The sequence below is a fragment of the Macaca mulatta genome, chromosome X (genome assembly GCF_049350105.2).
Source record: "Macaca mulatta isolate MMU2019108-1 chromosome X, T2T-MMU8v2.0, whole genome shotgun sequence".
NCBI lineage: Eukaryota > Metazoa > Chordata > Mammalia > Primates > Cercopithecidae > Macaca > Macaca mulatta.
Window position 1 is genome coordinate 21,946,272 of NC_133426.1, and position 20,622 is coordinate 21,966,893.

At 39.9% G+C, this 20,622-nt stretch overlaps 1 protein-coding gene across 3 annotated transcripts in view; it reads left to right on the forward strand.

The window, feature by feature from the left end:
* PHEX (phosphate regulating endopeptidase X-linked) overlaps positions 1–20,622 on the forward strand; it is a 227,400-nt gene that overhangs the window by 159,544 nt on the left and 47,234 nt on the right. For all 3 annotated transcript variants that reach the window (XR_013412723.1, XM_077988390.1, XM_001087261.5), the window contains one exon: positions 7,567–7,625. Coding sequence is in view for 2 of the 3 variants with exons in the window: in XM_077988390.1 (XP_077844516.1) it covers positions 7,567–7,625 (59 nt within the window). In the remaining variant the exon portion in view is untranslated. The remainder of the gene's footprint in view (positions 1–7,566; positions 7,626–20,622) is intronic.

A 20,622-nucleotide genomic window follows, 5' to 3' on the forward strand; every position in this document is an offset into this window, starting at 1 on the left:
TTGGTGAATTTTCAGGGGCTCCTGCATATTGGCAATACAGCCAGTCTAATTCTTTGATTTCAAAATGTCATTATTCATTTAGGTGTGTAGAAAGGCCTGGATTAGTAATTGAAAAACTCCTAAATGTGTTATCTTTAACATCATCCTGGGATACTGATGAACTGTCAGATTCTAATGGTCTTAACTATTTCTAATATTTTATTCATGCCTTAGAAATATACTGCTTTGTCACTTAGGCAAACTGAGATGTGTGTGGTTTTCTTTTCTGTCACTGAAAAACAAATAGCTCTTTCACAAGGGTATTAAATTGGTTAACTTTTGGGAAAAGTTCTCCAGAAATGAAAATCAGTGCAATGCTTACAATTCTTGTTTCCTCAGTCTATATGTCTATTTCAGGGAAATAGCATTTAGAAATTTAAGGTCTTCTTTGCATAGTAAAGGGATATGAGTAAATTCCTTTTCTTTTTTTAAAGGAAACATCTGGCTGTTCCTTTTCAGGCATTGTAGAGAATTTTAGCCTCATGATACTCATTGGCTTGAATTGACATCTTTCAGTTCTGAAACTTCATGAGTTAATCGAGTGGGGATGATTCTGGAGTAGCTCTACTACACTAGTTTACTTTGAACAGCACATCACGATTATATTTTCACAAAGCCCTGAAATAACATTTTGCTTCTTTGTGGGTGTAAGAGATAAAGACCCTTTATCTTTCATTCTCATGGAATCCATTTTAGCTGCACTAATGTGCATTAAGAAGTTTCTAAGGCAATGGGAAATGTCAGCAAGAATGAAATTAATTGGGTGGCCATCCCTGAAGGTACATATTTAGGGGTTGGTTCACAGAATTGTCACTTCATCAGCTTGCTTAAAAATAGAGGATTTACTTACTGCTTGGCTTGAGTTGAAAGTAATTTCTTTCCCTCAGGATCACCTTCTTTGACAGAAATTATTTTAAGTCAGTGTCACTATTAACTCACTCTCATTCTACTGTGACCAAACATGTCTGAATTCTCTATCTTTTGAAAAAAATGTAAAGATATATTAAATGTCTTTATAAATTATGTTCCTGCCCAGAACTTTTGTTTGGAAAAGCATTATCTATAGCATGGAATGGGAGTGATATAATCTGCAGGATATTAATAAGAAAGCAATAAATATACTATGGCTTTTCCATTCCATATTCCCTAGACTACCTGTAAGAGTTGATAAGAAAAACGTAAAACTTTAGCCTGATGTATATCTATTTTATATGGTCCAAAGAAATAGGGGTACCAATGTCTTTTTCTTCAGATTCTTGTATTTTGGTATTATATTCCTTTTATGTATCTCATTCTCCAGTATAATTTCGTCTCCATTATTTTGGGATTTGAAATTTCTATGAGACCTCTCCCTACCTTATCCACCAAATCCTTTCTCAAACACAGACTGCAGAAGTACCCTAAAGACATAGTAAGAAGAATTTAAAGCACTTGAATGATATTCTGTGTTTATTCAAGTGGATGTATACATAGCAATAAATTCATTTTAATGGATTTGTGATCTTCTGTTCAGCACATACCATTTGGACAGCAATGTGTTGTCCAATTGGAAGCTACTCTTTGTTCTCAGAAGGCTTTATCCAGTCCTCATACATTGCCCCTACATCTTAGAGCCAGCAGAGTGTCAAAACCTTCTCACCCCGGACTATCCCTGCCTTCCTGCTCTGCAGTGGCTCCTCCGACTTCCTCCTCTGTTGCATCTCTCTGATTCCAGCCAAACAAGGTTGTCTGCTTTAAGGGCTTGTGCTTGGATTTAGCCTACTTGAATAATCCAGGATCATCTCTCTATTTTACAGTCCTTAAGCTTAATTACACCTGTAAAGTCCTTCTTACTATGTGATGTAACATGTTCATAGGATCCAGGGATTAGGACTTGGTCATAACTTTACCTACTACAGGTAGCCAAGTTAGGTCAATAGAGGTGCTTTCCCGTTTACTGTTTCCTCAGGAAAGTAGGCCAACCAGCAGTCAAAGCCCATAAGCAACTTAAAATCTTGTTGGGAGATAAGCTGTGCAAACTCAGATGCCTTCAGAGGCCAGCCAGTTAACAAATGGTTGACCTACATGGGTGTAAACAACAGGGAGTGGTGGGGACTGTGGAAAACTAGTAACTACACACACCACTTAAATAAATTCCAATTCAATCGTTTGTTAAGCCATTGTGTTCGGCAAGCAAAACAGTTTTCTGGGAAGATTCAGCCCATTGGGTTGGACTTAGTCTGTGGATAGCCAACTTTTCAGCACTCCATTTATCTATTGCTGTGTGACAAACCTCCCCCAGATTTAGAGTATTGAAACAGCAGTAATTATTTTTCTCTCTCATGGTTCTGGGGATCACTAGGCTCAGCTGCATGGTTCTTGTTGGTGGGGTTTTGTTTGTTTGTTTTTGTTTTTTGTTTGTTTGTTTTTCACAGAGTCTCGCTGTGTCACCCAGGCTGGAGTACATTGGCGTGATCTCAGCTCACTGCAACCTCCGTCTCCCAGGTTCAAGTGATTCTCCTGCCTCAGCCTCCTGAGTAGCTGAGATTACAGGTGCCCGCCACCAAGCTCAGCTAATTTTTGTAGTTTTAGTACAGACAGCATTTCACCATGTTGGCCAGGCTGGTTTCAAACTCCTGACTTCAGGTGATCTGCCCATCTCAGCCTCCCAAAGCACTGGGATTACGGGTATGAGCCACTGCACCTGGCCATTTGTGGTCTTTCATGTAGTTCCAGTCAAATAGTGGCTGGGGCTGGTGTCATATGGAAGGCTACCTCTCTCACATGGCTAATGGTTGATGCTGACTGTTGACTAGAACATCTACATATGGCCTCTTCATGTATGTTGGGTTTCCTTACAGCATGTTGATTGATATAGAAACTTCAAAGAGCAGCTTTTCTGAGAAAGAGGGAGGGAGGGAGGGTGTGCTTATATGCATCAGGGGGAGGTTGTATCACCTTTAATTACCTAGCCTTGGAAGTCGCACTGTCATTTCTGCTGCATATTATTCTTTAGAAGTGAGTCACTAAGGCTAACCCATAATCAAGGGGAGAGGAATTTGGATTCCATCTCTTCATGGGAGGAGTGTAAAAAAGTTCACAAACACATATTAAAACTAGCACATGTAGCCTTACATTAGAGAATAGTAAAACTAAATATATAATAAACTTGGATGTAATACGGGAGATATACAAAATGCTTAACAGCTGGTTTGGCATGGGCCCTGAACAAATAGGAGAAATAACAGCATCAACAACTGGTAGGATCTACTGGTGCAGCTGCTTAATATCAGCTCTGGGTATTATCAAGGCTCCAAATGTGCCCTAGAGTCAATAAGAGCCCTGGGAGCTCAGGAATGGTAAGATCATGTGTCTGAAATAAGATGTTTTCGTTATTCTTGTTGAAGCTTCAGAAGCCCCATTAAGTTCTCATTTCAGAGATTGGTTGTTTGGTTTGCTTTGTCTACCTTTGTCTACCAGCAGTTAGGAAACTTTTCCCTGCATAGCCCTTACCTGAATGTTTTAAAAGTTTGTTATTTTAAAGAGAGGGGAGTTGGGAAGAACAAAAAGAGAAGGGACAAGCTCTAGGAATACACATTATCTTTTGTATATATTATGATTCAGTCCAGTGCTATTTAGAAGCCAAGGCACCCACCTGGATTTTCCCCTTTTGACTTAGAAATGTTGGGTTCTTAGGATAGTGTATTAGTTTCCTATTGCTACTGTAACAAACTCCTAAAACCTTAACAGCTTAAAACAACGCAGATTTATTATCTCACAGTTCTCTAGGTCAGAAGTCTGGGGTAGCTTGGTTGTTTCTTTGCTTTGGATTTCATAAGGCTGAAATTAAGAGTGTCAGCCGGCTGGGCTTTTATGGGGAGGCTCTGGGAAGCATCCCCTTCCAAGGGGATTCAGGTTGTTGGCAGAATCCAGTTCTTTCTGGTTGTAGGGGTAAGGTCTTTACTTCCTTGCTGGCTATTGCCTGGAAGCTACTCTTTGTTCTCAGAAGGCTTTATCCAGTCCTCATACATTGCCCCTACATCTTAGAGCCAGCAGAGTGTCAAATCCTTCTCACCCCGGACTATCCCTGCCTTCCTGCTCTGCAGTGGCTCCTCCGACTTCCTCCTCTGTTGCATCTCTCTGATTCCAGCCAAACAAGGTTGTCTGCTTTAAGGGCTTGTGATTGGATTTAGCCTACCTGAATAATCCAGGATAATCTTTCTATTTTACGGTCCTTAAGCTTAATTACACCTGTAAAGTCCTTCTTACTATGTGATGTAACATGTTCACAGGATCCAGGGATTAGGACTTGGCCATAACTTTACCTACTACAGGTAGCCAAGTTAGGTCAATAGAGGTGCTTTCCCGTTTACTGTTTCCTCAGGAAAGTAGGCCAACCAGCAAGTTTATGTTAAACACTAGGGCTTCATTGAAATACCCTAAATTTGAAGGAAAAGAATATGCATTTTATGGAAATATGTCTAGGTTTCGGTTTTTAAAAGAGAGGAGGCACTCTTTCTTGATTTCCAGTAATGTCTACAGTATAATATCATGCTTAGGAGAACTGATTTGAAGTCAGACAGACCAGGCCTTGTACAAGTACATAATGCTCCTAAGTCTCATTATCCTCATCTGTGAAATGGGCTAATAATTCCTATGTTGCCGTGGGGAAAAACTGATGAATAGAAGGTGCTTAGGACATAGTAAGTGCTCAGTGAATGTTAGCTAATAATAAGGACAATGAAAACAGAATGACATATTCTTAGACTTCTTTATAGTTGGGGAGAAGGTATGAGTTTATCAACTAGTGTCAACAATTGGATTTCACATTAGTTTCATATTAACCTGACATAAATTAATTTGTTAGTCTGACATAATTATTTTATTAGAGATAAATGAGTAAAACAATTGTTCTAGAAAGAGATTTATACACATATTTTTTTCTTTCTTTCCTTTTTTATTTTTTTAGACTCGAACTTCTGGGCTCAGGCAGTCCTCCTGCCTCAGCCTCCCAAGTAGCTGGAACTATATTTGCATACCACTGCTGGGCTTATGAGTTTATTTTTAGTAATTTAGCTTAAGATGAATTGCTTGGTTTTAATCATAACAAGCAGTCACTGAAACTTACAACCATCTAAGTCAGGGGTTGGCCACTATGCCTGTGGGCTAAATCTCACCTGCTGCCTGTTTTTGTATGGCCCGTGAGCTAAGAATAATTTTTAGAGATAAATGTTTGCAGTTGGTTTGATGATGGGGAAGCCCTAACTTCATTTGGTTTTTTGTTTTTGTTTTTGTTTTTTAATTAAAATAATTTTTGGTGGTAGGTAGTAGTTGTAAATATTTATGGGGTACATGAGATATTTTGATACAGGCCTGCAATGCATAATCACATCATGGAAAATGGGAGTATCTATCCCCTCAAGCATTTATCCTTTGTGTTACAAACATCCACTTATATTATTTTTGTTATTTTAAAATGTACAGTTATTATTGACTATAGTCACCCTGTTGTGCTATCAAATACTAGATCTTATTCATTCTTTCTAACTATATATTTTTTGTACCCATTACCCATCCCCACTTCTCCCCGATTCCCCTACCGCCCTTCCCAGCCTCTGGTAACCATGCTTCTACTCTCTATCTCCATGATTTCAATTGTTTTGGTTTTTAGATCCCACAAATACGTGAGAACATGCAATGTTTGTCTTTCTGTGCCTGGCTTATTTCACTTAACATAATGACCTCCAGTTCCATCCATGTGTTGCAAATGACAGGCTCTCATTCTTTTTTCTGGCTGAATAGTACTCCATTGTGTATATGTACCATATTTTCTTTATCCATTCACCTGTTGGTGGACACTTAGGTTGCTTCCAAATCTTAGCTATTGCAAACGGTGCTGCAACAAACATGGGAGTGCAGATATCTCATCAGTTATTTTCTTTCTTTGGGTATGTACCCAGCAGTGGGGCTGCTGGATCATATAGTAGCTCCATTTTTAGTTTTTTGAGGAACGTGCAAATTGGATAAGCATAACTTAGAACCCCAATTAAGCAAAATGTTATCTCACCCCAAAACAATTCTATTATTTTCATTGATAGGCCTGTAGTAGAAATAATTGTACTCAGCTGGGCATGGTGGCTCACGCCTATAATTCCAGCACTTTGGGAGGCTGAAGTGGGCGGATCACTTGAGGTCCGGAATTTGAGACCAGCCTGGCCAACATGCCGAAACCCTGTCTCTGAAAGAAAGAAAAAAAAAGACATAATTGTACTTGATTACTATTATTATTTTTTGAATTTCATCAATGAAATTTGTGGACAATTTGCTCTTAAGTACCTACATAATATCCTTGATTTTGCCTCTTTGCCTGTAAAGCCTAAAATATTTATGATCTCACCCTTTACAGAAAAAAATTTGCTGGCTGCTGATCCAAGTAACCTATTGTGCATTTAAGATTTGGGTGTAGACTCCTCTTAGATAGAAGGGATCCTTAAGATGTCCTAATGCAATGCCTTAATTTTATAGCTAAAACTAAAGCCCAGGAAGGTAGGTGACTCTTCCCACACAATTCAGCTAGTTAGTGATAGAGGCAGTACACTTTCCACTGGAGCAGGCAGACCCTCTGGGTAGCGTAGTTGGACTTTATTCATCTTTCTTTAAATGAACCTCTGTGCTGTCACCAATCCAGAACTTTTTAAAGGACAGGCCAGAGGTGATGCAGCATAGAAACACAGTTGTCCATTCAACCCATTGAATAGGGTCTGGCAAATATATACTTGCTGTGTTTCCATTTCAGGGAGCGCCCTTTAGATTCTAGAATTTCTCATTAAAACTTTTTCCATCAGTGACAGACTGGATTAAGAAAATGTGGCACAAATACACCATGGAATACTATGCAGCCATAAAAAAGGATGAGTTTGTGTCCTTTGTAGGGACATGGATGCAGCTGGAAACCATCATTCTCAGCAAACTATTGCAAGAACAGAAAACCAAACACCGCATGTTCTCACTCATAGGTGGGAACTGAACAATGAGATCACTTGCACTGGGGAAGGGGAACATCACACACCAGGGCCTATCACGGCGGGGGGAGGGGGGAAGGATTGCATTGGGAGTTATACCTGATGTAAATGATGAATTGATGGGTGCTGATGAGTTGATGGGTGCAGCACACCAACATGGCACAAGTATACATATGTAACAAACCTGCACGTTATGCACATGTACCCTAGAACTTAAAGTATAATAATAAAAAAAAAAACTTTTTCAAAAGCACTGGTATGCTGACTTTTTTATTCTGTTAAGTTAGTAACAATAAATAACTGTGCTTGTTAATATATTCTCATTGAGCCGTGTTCAATTCAGGATGAGATTGTTCATTGAGCAGTACAGTCACCCTAAACTGAGGGAATAATTTCCCCTCATGTCCAACATCCCCATTGTTCTGTGGTTATCTGCTAATAAACCCAGCCATGCTGTGTTTGTCTTTGCTTCCCTCCTGCCTGTATAATGATGATTACTCTCTGGCATTTGTTTCTTTTTCTACAGGTGGTTTACAAATCCAACGACCGTCAATGCCTTCTACAGTGCATCCACCAACCAGATCCGTAAGTACTGGTTCCTTGTCTCCTTGGTAATCTGGTATAAAATGGAAGGAACTTTTCCGTGACTATGATGGAGGGTAAGGCATTCCTTATTTCCCCCAAAAGTGGCAGGGTATGCTGGTGAAGGAAGGTTGTTTTCCTACCCATATGCCAAATTTTCCTCACTCTCTTCACCTTACTAGTTTTTTTTTTAAAAGCTTTATGTCACCATTGATTGAAAAAAAATCAACTACAGTAAACCAGATTAAACCATAATGAAGTTTGCCATGAAAAGGAGCAAGTTTCCACTTTCCTCTCATAATGGCCTTACTGATTTTGTCCATACCATTTTGTTCGTTCCTAGGATTGGTGGGGAAAACAGCAGGTAACTGAGCAGATTGTAGAACCTGAGAGGACGATCTGTATGTAAGAAAGAAGCTTGGAAATGTTGTTATTAATGCTAGGAAGTTATGTCTTGAGGTTTTCTACTTACATGTATCAGGTATATGTAATTAAAAATACCATGATAAATTTTAAAAATTATTATTTTTATTATTTTTTCAAGACAGAGTCTCCCTCTGTCACCTAGGCTGGAGTTCAGTGGTGTGATCTTGGCTCACTGCAACCTCTGCCTCCCAGGTTCAAGTTATTCTTGTGCCTCAGCCTCCTGAGTAGCTGGGAGTACAGGTGTGCACCACCACGTCCAGCTAAATTTTTTTTATTTGTATTTTTAGTAGAGATGGGGTTTTGCCATGTTTGCTAGGCTAGTCTCAAACTCCTGGCCTCAAGTGATCTGTCCACCTTGGCCTTCCAAAGTGTTGGGATTAGAGGCGTGAGCCACTGCACCTGGCCTTAAAACATTATTAAGATCTGTTTGGCACAAATAAAAAGTCTGACAGCATCCAGCCTTGGCAATAAGGACACACACTCATTGCTGGTGGCAAGATAGATTGGCTCATCCACTTTGCAGGGCAATTTGACAATATCTCAAAAAGCTGCAGATGTCCATGCATACCTGTGACCATGACCTGTGCTCCTGGAATGTGCTCTAGTGCTGTGATTCTTGAAATGTGGTCCTTGGACCTGCAGTAATAGCATCATGGGGGATCTTGTTAGAAATGCAAATTCCCAGGCCCCACCTTAGATCTGTTGATCAAACTTTGGATGTGGAGCTCAGAAATCTGGTGCCATAAAACCTGCAAGTGATTGTAATATATGCTAAAGTTTGGGAACAGTTACCCTAGAGAACTCCTGCACAAGGCATAAAGAAGCCCAAGCGAAAATGCTCATAACAGTATTTATAATACTAGAAAAAGCAAAATAACCTACGTATTCCTCTGCAGGAAGGTGAGTCAAATGTGGCATATTCACACAAAGGAGTACCATAAAGCAGTGAAAAATGAGCAATATATATTAACATGGATGAATTTCACAAGTGTTAGGTTGTGCAGAAAAATACAACTTGGGAAAATATATCAAGTATGATATATGATACAAATAAAGTTGAAATTCATGCAGAACAATTCTACACATTGTTTGGCGGTCCATCCATTTGCAGTGTAAGTGTAAAGACATTCATGAGAATGACAAACATGAAATTCTGGTTGGTGGTGGCCTGTCTTGGGGAAGGTGGGCAACTCCTGCTGAAATCCTTGCTGGTTTCTCCTCATCTCCTATATCTCTTAATGATGGCATGCCCCAAAGCTCAGTCCTTGCACCTTTTCTGTTCTCTTTTCTCCATCTTTGCTCACTTGCTTGGTGATAACATCTAATCTCATGGTTTTAATCACATTTCTATGGTGTTGAATGCAGGGGATGGAATTTACCACCCTTGTTCATACCACTACTATCTCCCACCTGGATTATGGGAATAGATTCTTCATTGGCTTCCCTGCTTTGTTCTTACCCCCCTTCAGTCTATTCTAAATATAATATTGTAGCAATTTTAAGACTTTTTACAATCATATCATGTCAGTTCTTTGCTCAAAAGCTTTTATCAACATCCCATCTCACTCAGAGAAAGAACCAAATTATTTATAATGGCCTTAAGGTCTGTTATCTTTCTGCCCGTAACTCCTGCCACTCTCCCTCTTCCTCCCTCCTCCTGTTCCAGCCACACTGGCCTCCTTCGTGTTTGTAGAGCACATCTGACACGCTCTGCTCTGGGGATATTTATACCGGGGGTTCGCTTTCTCTTGGAAAACTTCCCCAAGTGACCTGCCTGGTTTATGCTCCCATTGCCTTCAAATCTTTATTCAAAGGCCAGGCCACCTCCTCAGGGAGGCATCCTGCCTTCCCTCTGGCCAGTCAGCCAGTCTGCCGTGGGTCCTCCATACTGGCCGTTGTTCCTACAGGACTCTGGTCAGAGGGGACAGCCCGAAGGCTGTGGCTGCCCACTACTAGCTGGCACATCTTCTTAGAGCCGCCATCGTGTGGCCACTGTTAGGAATAGCAGTCTCTGCCCGACTTGGGTCTGAGAGAGAAATGAACAGAAAGAAGACAGACAAGCAGATGGCGGAATTTTTTTATTTATACGTTAATTTACATAACCAAGTAAGTTGTTAAATATTTTGAATGTCACTTCTTACTATATAAATATTCATTATCACTAAGCTACCATTGCTTTCTTAAGGTCCTAAATGCCAACTTGAGAACTAAATTGCATGTGTTATATGGGAACTTATGATATTTGAGTTATTAATTATAACTAATACTTATAATTTAATATATTATTAATTATCACATTTACAATATTCTATTGGGAAATAGAAATCGTTTAGATTATTCACTTAAAAACGTTTTATTGCCTAATATTTGGTACATGTGAAAGAACATATGTAGCATTTTGGCACATATAAGTTATAAAGAATATATGAAAACATGACAAAATTAATATGTGCCTATGACGCCCTCACCCAATCAGGAACCATCCCTCCCACTAACCACAGAGGTAACAGTCTTCTCATTTGAGGGTTTATCATTTTTTTTGTTTTTTAAAATAAAACTTTAATTATATAGGTATCCCTAAACAATATGTAGTTTATTTTTACTTGTTTCTTAGTATAGTAAAAATGGTATCTTACTGTATGCAATCTTAAACAACTGTGTTTTTTCAGTCAATATGTTTTTAGGATTTGTCCGTGTAGCATGTGATGGTAGGCTGTTTTCATGTTCACTGCTGTATAATATTTCATGACTGTACCCCCAAATTGTTTATTGTCCAGTCTATGTGTCCCCACACCGAGGTTTTTGCTTATGAACAGTGCTGCTCTGCATATTCTTGTGACTGTCTCTTGAAACAAGTGTCTGAGTGTATACACCCAGGAATGGAATTATTGGCTGATAGGAAGAAGTTATCTACCAGATAACATTAAATGTTTTCCAAAGCTGGTGTTCCGAAATACAGAAGTGTTTCTGTTGTTCCTCATTTTCATCAACTCTTGGCATTGGTAGACTTAATTTTCACCAGTCTAGCGAGTGTAAGAGATCAGCTCTTATGCAAGAAAAGCCAATGTTTCCGCATCCACTTTAAAATGTCACTGAAGGCTTACTACTCCTTAGGGTACTTAAGTGTGTCTAATAATAGTTCCATCTCCAGGGTTCGCCCCTGCTCAGCCTTTTTCTTGCCTGCGAAGGGCTAATCCTATCAGAGGTTTGCTGAGGAAGAAGCCATTTCAGGGTAAACCAGTGGTTTCATGAAAGCTCATGGGCAGAGGGGTTTTCAACATGAACAATTTGAAACAGTATTTTAATTAAGAGATTCAAGCTGTTTCTGTTTTCCTAATGACCAGTGCTTGCTCTTATTGTAAATTATATTCTCAGGCAAGATGACAAGGAATCCTTTGGGGGAGTTTTATTTTCCCCTCTCTCCTTTCTGATTTTCCGGACTACAAATTAAGACAGGTGGAGTTTCTTCTTACACATTTCCCCACTGGGTTTCCTGGGACTTCCCCCACCCTACAACTGCCTTCTTTTTGCTTCACTGAAGAAGTGAAAAATTGAGGTGATTCTCTAAAATGAACATCTTTATTGATTAGGGGCTGATTCTGACAGCATGTGGCCATCTGTTTAATTGGGTTTTACATCTAACATGTAACTATACTTAGTAACGTGATTTATGACAATTTCATTCAGTTCCCATTATCACTTTCTGATTTATGCCACTTAAATCTGCTTCTGCATGCAATACAGACTTGAGTAGAAAATAGAAAAACCTGTAGTTTTTTGTTTTTTTGTTTTTTTGTTTTTTTTCAAATCCATGCCTTTGTGTGGAACCCTATGACTTGTGGCCATCTTTCAATGTTAGATTTTTACAGGGTGGTTACAACTTCTTATTTTTCTTCCCTTGTCAAGCTGGGTAGCAACATCTCTAGACATGGAGCATAGTGTGAAATTATAATGATTTAAATCTGCTGTACGAGGAGTTATACTCAGTAGCTGTCATCAAATTTAATTATATTTGAATAAGGTGGTTAAAGAGGAAAACAAAGATCTGAGATGGTTGGTGCTTAACCCTAACTTTGTGATAACTGTGACACTGATCTCGCTGCTTTTCAGAGGGGCAAGGTAAGAACATCAATCGGAGATCTAGTTTGTATGGCCTTAGTCAAGGTTTTTATCCTTCCAGACCCCTATTGTCCTGTCTGCCACATGTTGAGGCTATCTAGCCCATAGGGTTTAGGGGAGGATTTAATGAGATGAATTTGTAAAGTGCCAGCACATTGCCAAGCTCAGGGCTTGTATATCTAAACCTGGCATGCCAGGAATCCCTGCGATAACCATTGTGTCACAGGACAAACAGCAAAATATAAAGATTGGCAGGGGGGATTATTTCAAACTTTTGCCCTCAAGAGATCTTAGGCCGGGCATGGTGGCTCACGCCTGTAATCTCAACACTTTGGGAGGCTGACACAGGTGGATCACCTGAGGTTGGGGGTTTGAGACCAGCCTGGCCAACATGATGAAACCTCATCTCTATTAAAATATAAAAATTAGCCAGGCTCAGGAGGCTGAGGCAGGAGAATCACTTGAACCTAAAAGGCAGAGGTTTCAGTGAGCCAAGATTGCGCCACTGCACTCCACCCTGGGCGACAGAGTAAGACTCTGTCTCAAAAAAAAAAAAAAGATATATATTCAAACAACATTTTTGAATATTAATAAGACACAACCAATTTGGAAAAGTGTTTGACAGTTTGTTGATATCTCCTATTACCCAGAAATTCCACTCCCAATAAAATAAGCAGATCTGTATGCCTACCAAAAAACATGTACAGGAGTGATCAGAGCAGCTTTATTCATAACAGCAAAAACCTGGAAAAAACCTAGTGTCCATCAACAGAAGAGGTAAATAAGTTGTGGTATATTCTTATAATTGAATCTTATACAGCCATGAAAAAATGAACTGTTCCATATTATAATATGTATGCATGCCACTGACTAAATGCTGAGTAAAAGAAGCCAGGTGTAAGACTAAATACTGTTCTGTTCCATGTGTATAAAGTTCAGGCACAGGCAAATAAATCTATATGATAGAAGTAAAATAATGACTACCTTTGTTGGGGGTATCGACTGAGAGGAGGTGTGTGACACATTCTTTATCTTGATCTCAGAGGTGGTTACACAGGTGATACAAGAGTAAAAACTCACTGTGTTCTATCATTAAGATTTATGTCTGGCTGGGTATGGTGGCTCACGCTTGTAATCCCAGCACTTTGGGAGGCCAAGGTGGGGGGATTGCTTTAACCCAGGAGTTCGAGACTAGCCTGGGCAATATAGCAAGACCCTGTGTCTACAAAAAAACAACAAAAAATTAGCCGGGTATGGTGGCATGCGCTTGTAGTCCCAGCTACTCTGGAGGCTAAGGTGGGAGGATTGCTTGAGCCTAGGGGTTTGAGACTGCAGTGAGCTATGATTATGGCACTGTACTCCAGCCTGGGTGACAGAGCAAGATCCTGTCTTTAACAACAACAAAACTTTATGCTTTTACTGTATGTTAAGAGACACCGCAAAATAAATGGGAAGACTGCTCCTTTTCTCCATAAAAATGTTTGGAACAGCATATGGTATGCATGGACATCTTGAGCTAATAATAGGTTGCCTCAGGCTAAGTCTCTAGAGGTATAGACCAGGGACTGGCAAACTTTTTCTGTAAATTGCCAGATAGTAATATTTTTGGCTTTGCAAGCCATACTGTCTTTGTTGTAATTTCTCTACTCTGCCATGGCAGCCATGGACAATTCATAAACCAATGAGCCTGGCTGTGTTCCAGTAAAACTTTATTTACAAAACAGGTGGCAAGGCTGCAGTTTGCCAGCCTGTAGAGTAGCATGCTTTGAGAGAATGGGCTCCAGTGTGCCATTGAGGAATGTTCTGACTCAGCTTCCATGGTTCTTTGGATCTATTCAGGTAGTGGTAGTGGTGGGAAGAATGAACAGCTCATATTTGGTTTTCATTTCTACTAACATAGATTGATCTTTAGAAGAAAATTCATGTTAAGTATTCAATATCAATGAATATTTGAAAAGCACCTCATTTAAGTATTTAGTTTGTATTTTCATACATCTCAAATCAAGTTAAAGAAGTATTTTAAACAGATAAGATCTTGGCTTGAAAACAAGCATGGCCTAAGGGCTAAAACCAATGATTTTATTATCTTTGCTGTTATACACAAGGGATTTTTTTCCCTCAGTTTAATCACAGATATTCTGCTAAAGAAGATAAGCCTTTGTCCAGAGGCTGGGCTTATGCTGGCATCGAATTATGGAACTAATCTGGAAATCAAACATAGATTTGTTTTGCTGTTAAGGATATAACTGTGTTTCAAACTGGGAGAATTTCTCATACTTCATTGGCTCTACCTGAAACCATAAAGTAAAAGCTAAGTTAGCAAATACTCACCTGTGGCTTCTCTTGGAATGTAATGAAATTAAATCTTTGAATCCACTTGATGTTGCATTTGGGGACATGGGAAAATAAGGCTCATATATAGAATTTGAGAGTAATCTTCCATTGTTTTTAGAGCTAGAAAGAAACTTAGTGGTCACCTCATCCAAATTTCTCATTACCTAAAAGAGATCCTGACACTCAGAGCATTCTTAGTAATTTTTTTCCACTTTTTCACTTGATAAGGCCCCAGTGATTTTCACTTCCTGGTATTCATGCCCCTGTCCAGTCAGTCCCCTGCCACACTGAGTAAGGCTTACCACGGTAACTAATAGGATGCTATGGGAAATTCTGGACTACGACTTCTGAGGCTGGGTCATGTTTTTTGGATTGTTCACTCTGGAGGAAGTCAACCACCACATTGTGAGGGCATTCAGGGAGCTCACAGAGAGGTCCACATGTGAAGGAACTGGGGCCCCCTGCCCATTAGGAGCACCATGTGAGTGCATCATCTTGGAAGTAGATCCCCAGGACAGCCAAGCCTTCAGATGACTGTGGCCCAGGCTGACATCTTAGCTGCAACCGCCGAGACACTGATACAGAACCACCCAAATAAGCTGTTTCCAAATTCCTGACCCAGAGAGATGGGGAGATAGCAACAATGTCATGATTTGTTACACAGCAAGAGGTAACTAATAAAGCTATTAGAGCATGCCCAGGTGCTAACTGAGTTTGGTAGGAGGGTATATAACATTGTGTGGTGTAGTGGTTAAGAGTGTGAGCTCTGAAGTATGACAGTTTGATTTTGAATCTTGGCTTGGCCACTAATAACTTGCAACCTTGGGCAAGTTACTTAACATCTTTAAGCTTCAGTTTAATTATCAGTAAAATGGCGATAATAGTAGTAACCATCCTATAGGGTTGTTGTGAAGATTAAATGATACTATATATATAATATCTAATGTTATCTAGTATGACATTTTATAATCTAATATTAGATATACAATATATGATATTAATATATAATAATAAATGTTAATTATATCTAATATTAATATACATTTATATATTATAAATTATACATATAATATATAATATAATATATAATATATATCAATATGTAATATATAAGTATATATTAAATTATATATAACTTCTATATGTTAATATTATATATAATATCATTTAATCTTAACCCTATAGGATGGTTACTACTATATATGTGTTTATATATGTGTATATATATGAATATAATGCTTGGCATAGAGTATGGTTCATAGTAGGCACTCAATAAACATTAGCTATTAGTCCTTGCTTTTGAGGAGCTGGGAGAGAGACACTTGTTACCAGGTCATTTAGAGGACATCATGGTGAGTGTGCAACAGAAGGGTGTGCAATGCATTCTGGGAGCCACAGTGGAGGGGCAGTTAAGCCTTGGGGAGTCAAGATTGGATTTCCAATGAAACTGATGTTTGAGTGGACTTTGGAAAGAAAAAGAAATTTCTCTGGGCAGAGAAGTGAGATTAGGGCATTCAGGAAGAAGCACTGTTGTTTGATGCAAAGGCAGCAGACATGGCTGAACATAGCACAGAACAGGCTGTGAGATGGCCACAAATGCTGGGGCACAGCTTACACTGGTGGAAGAGACAGCAAAGGGAATAATGGGAGATGATATGCGGAAGGAAGGCTTTGTGGGTCGTGTCAAAGAATGGGCCAGAGAGAGCTAGTATAGTTTTTGTCGGGGGAGGGCGGCACAAATAACTTAAGTTTTACTTCTGTATTAGTCTGTTTTCACACTGCTAATAAAGACATACCCAAGACTGGGTAATTTATAAAGGAAAGAGGTTTAATAGACTCACAGTTCCACATAGCTGGGAGGCCTCACAATTATGGTGGAAGGAGAAGGAGCAGCAAAGGCATGTCTTACATGGTGGCAGGCAAGAGAGTGTATGCAGGGAAACTCCCATTTATAAAACCATCAGATCTCATGAGACTTATTCACTATCATGAGAACAGCATGGGAACAACCTGCCCCCATGATTTAATTACCTCCCACTGGGTCCCTCCCACAACATGTGGGAATTATGGGAGCTACAATTCAAGATGAGATTTGGGTGGGAACACAGCCAAACCATATCAACTTCCTTAATCCTAATATTAGAGATCATGGCCTGGAGAGGGACAGATTGCAGCCACTAATACCAGTTAGGAGTTTTGCAAATGACTCAAGAGAAGGACGGGGAGGGCCTAAACTTAGGCAATGACAGGGGTGAGGAGGAGTAGGAAGTGGATAAATCAAATTCTAGGAGATGATTCTCAAATAACTGCATAAGATAATGCAGATAGCACAGTGATCCTCCCTTATCCATGGTTTTGCTTTTCATTGTTTCAGTTACCTAGGGGCAACCAAGTTCTGAAAATATTCAGTAGAAAATGCCAGAAGTAAACAGTTTGTAAGTTTTAAACTGTGTGCCATTCTGAGTAGCATGATGAAATCTCTTGCTGTCCAGCTCTGTGCCGTCTGGGACGTGAATCATCTCTTTGTCCAGTGTATCCATGCTGTATATGCTACTTGCCTGTTAGTCATTTAGTAGCTGTCTCAGTTATCAGATCAACTGTCACAGTGCTTGTGCCCAAGTAACCCTTATGTTACTTAATAATGACCCCAAAGCATAAGAGTAGTGATGCTGGCAATTCAGGTATGCCAAAGAGAAGCTTCCTTTCAGTGCGAAGGTGAAAGTTCTCCACTTAAGGAAATTTTAAAAGAAATCATATACTGAGGTTGCTAAGATCTACAGTAAGAACAAATCTTCGATACATGAAGTTGCGGAGGAAAAATAAATTTGTGCATTGTGTACGTGTGTGTATTGGTTTGGTACTATCTGAGGTTTCAGGTGTCCACCAGGGGTCTTGGAACATATCCCCCAAGGACAAGGCAGGGGACTACTGTAATTTTCTAACCTTTCCACTAGGGCTTTACAAGACTTCCATCAAATAGAGATTATAACTGTTCTGTGCAGCTACACTTTGCTGAGAAACCATTAATATGCCAAGCATTTTGCCAGGTACTTTAATGTATGTTATCTGTAATCTTCACAGTAGTTCTATAAACTTGGCATTATGGGCTCATTTTACAGAAGAAACTGAAGCTCAGAGAGGTGATGTAACTTGCAAAAGACTGCACAACTAGCACATTGCAGAACTGGGAGTATAACCCAGCTTATCTGATTGCATCCTGTTTATCGTCACACTACACTGTTCAAAACTGGATAGGAAATGTGAGAATTACAGTCATGCGATAGGCTGGGTGCAGTGGCTCACACCTGTAATCCCAGCACTTTGGGAGGCTGAGGTGGGTGGATCACTTGAGGCCAGGAGTTCAAGACCAGCCTGGCCAATGTGGTGAAACCCTGTCTCTACTAAAAATACGAACGTTAGCTGAGCATGGTGGCCAGTGCCTGTAATCCCAGCTACTCGGGAGGCTGAGGCATGAGAATCACTTGAACCTAAGGGCGGAGGTTGCAGTGAGCTGAGATCGTGCCACCGTACTCCAATCTGGGTGACAGAATGAGACTCTGTCTCAAAAAAAAATAAAATAAATAAATAAAATAAAAAATAGCTATGAGATGATATACATGAACACATTCTGAAAAGGTTAAGGGTAAGATATAAATGTGTTAGAATAATCATTATTATATCATCCCCTCACCCATGCTGCTCTTTCACTAGTTGGGGGATTGTTTCTCTTCTGGTATGGAAACAAGATATTATAGAATGTAGGGCAGCCAGGAGGTGAGAGTGAGTAGTTCAGATGGTCCCCAAGTCCTACTGATTTCATGTCCAAAAGGGCAGTGGCATCGAGCAGTTCATTATTGCCTCTTCTAAGAGGGCTGTTCTCTGCAAGCTTTTTGGCTAAGCCTGTGATCTCCTTGGGTCTTTAGCTTATGGGAAGAGTGGAGGAGGGGTTATTCCATAAGCTAGCTTAAAAGGAGTATTTAGATATACTCCCCTAAAAGGCTTTACTTTCCAAAATTTACACTGAGATTTTACAAGTTTTGTTAAGTGAAGTCATGAACAAACTTCGAGTAGTTTGCGAAATTGGCAGATGATGCACTTAGCAAGGTTGTGGAACACCCGCTACAACTTGTTTTTGTTTTTGTGACGGAGTCTCACTCTGTCACCCAGGCTGGAGTGCAATGGCGCGATCTTGGCTCACTGCAACCTCTGCCTCCTGGGTTCAAGCGATTCCCCTGCCTCAGCCTCCTGAGTAGCTGGGACTACAGGCGCTCACCACCATGTCTGGCTATTTTTTAAAAATATATATTTTTAGTAGAGACAGAATTTTGCCATGTTGGCCAGGTTGGTCTCAAACTCTTGACCTCAAGTGATCCACCTGCCTCGGCCTCCCAAAGTTCTGGGATTGCAGGCATGAGCCACTATGCCCAGCCCTGCTACACCTATTTTAAGGCATTCTTGTCCTGGTCTAGTTGAGGAATTTGGAGGTCCTGATACAGCCCCCCAGTTTCTGAAGCCTAACCAAGGAGGCTTCTGAGAATGGTGTTCTGGGTAGTATCACGGGAGGACAAAGGTAGCCTCATCTGGAAAGCTCTGCAGTCCCATGGGATTCCTGTTACCATGGTAAGTCCCAGAACCAATGCCTGTAAGGATGCAATTTGCCACTTGTAGGGTATTTCTAAATGCCGTTTTCAGACACACTGCACTGGGCAGGTTGGCTGCAGGGCTGGTAGTAGGAAAGCATGAAATGATTATCAGAGTCACCCTGATTAAAGACAGGGTGTGAGTGGGGCACTCACTGGCAACTGCCTGGATGTAAGTAAGCCAGGGTGAGGTGAGCATAGGAACCTAAAAACCAGCCATGGGAACAGGAGACAGGATGTCAGGGAGAAATCTCATTGATTGACCTTGATGGTCACAATCTCATTTGTCTTCTCTTTAAAAAATAAATTGTCTTTTACCCTTATTACAAAAGTAGTTCATAATTATTGTAGAAAATCTAGAAAAATTTTAGCTGAACTAAAAAAATTTAAAAAGTTAATATCATTTAAAGATAGTCATGGTTAATACTTTTGTTGAATACCACTGAAATGTACATTTATCTACAAATGTTTTACGGTTTAACTACGGACTCATCCAATAGTACTACTTTTTCCCCACTGAACATTGTAACATGAATATTTTTTTCCATTTATTACATATTCTTCTAAGTCATTGAGTGTAGTGTTCAACTGAGAAAACACCTTATTTAATTACTTCCTAATGGACATTTCGGCTGTTTCCCTATTGTTAACCCTCTGTATTGATAAGTTTTGTGACTTTTTGTATAAAACTGAGACCATTTCTTTAGAGTAAATTCCTAGAAGTGGAGGATTTCCTGTGTCAAATGGTGTGTCCCATTTGAGGGTTTTGAAATGCGTCTTACCCAACTTCTCTCAAGAAAGCGGTACAAATTTGTATTACCACTAACAACAGATGAGATGGTTTAACCTTTAATGAGTTGCATCTTAAAGATACTGTTGGAGGAAATGAATAGAGAGACTTAGTTTTTTGTCTAATTGATATGGGGAAAATGTTAGTCACATTTCATTCTTGAGACTATTATTGCATAACCAGATACCGTTCAGTGAACCCACATAAGCATTTGCCGAGTACCTACCATGCTCCCAGGACTGGGCTGAATATCCCTGCTGCTAGTGTCAGTTTCAAATACTTAGTACAGCAATCAATAAATGAGAAGACCTGTTGGAATATAAGTAGAATATGAGACACTGAGCTTCATAGTGGAAGGAAATTAGTGTTTTCTTTGCCAGATGTTGAACTATAGCAGTGGTTTTCAAAGTGCGGTCCCTGGATCATCAGCATCCCTTGTGATAGATGGGCATTATCTGGCCCTACCTACTGAATCGGAGACTCTGGGATTTGGGCCCAGCAATTTATGTTTTAACAAGATCTTAACTACCAAACTTCTGCAAGATGCCAAAGATTGAGAACCACTGAGCTATAAAAATGCAGCAAAGGCAGAAGAGGTCAGACTTGTTGGGTAAAGGTGTGGTGACTAACTTCTGGTTTGCCTGGGACCATCCCAGTTTTAGCACAGAAAGTCTTGCATCCCAGGAGCCCC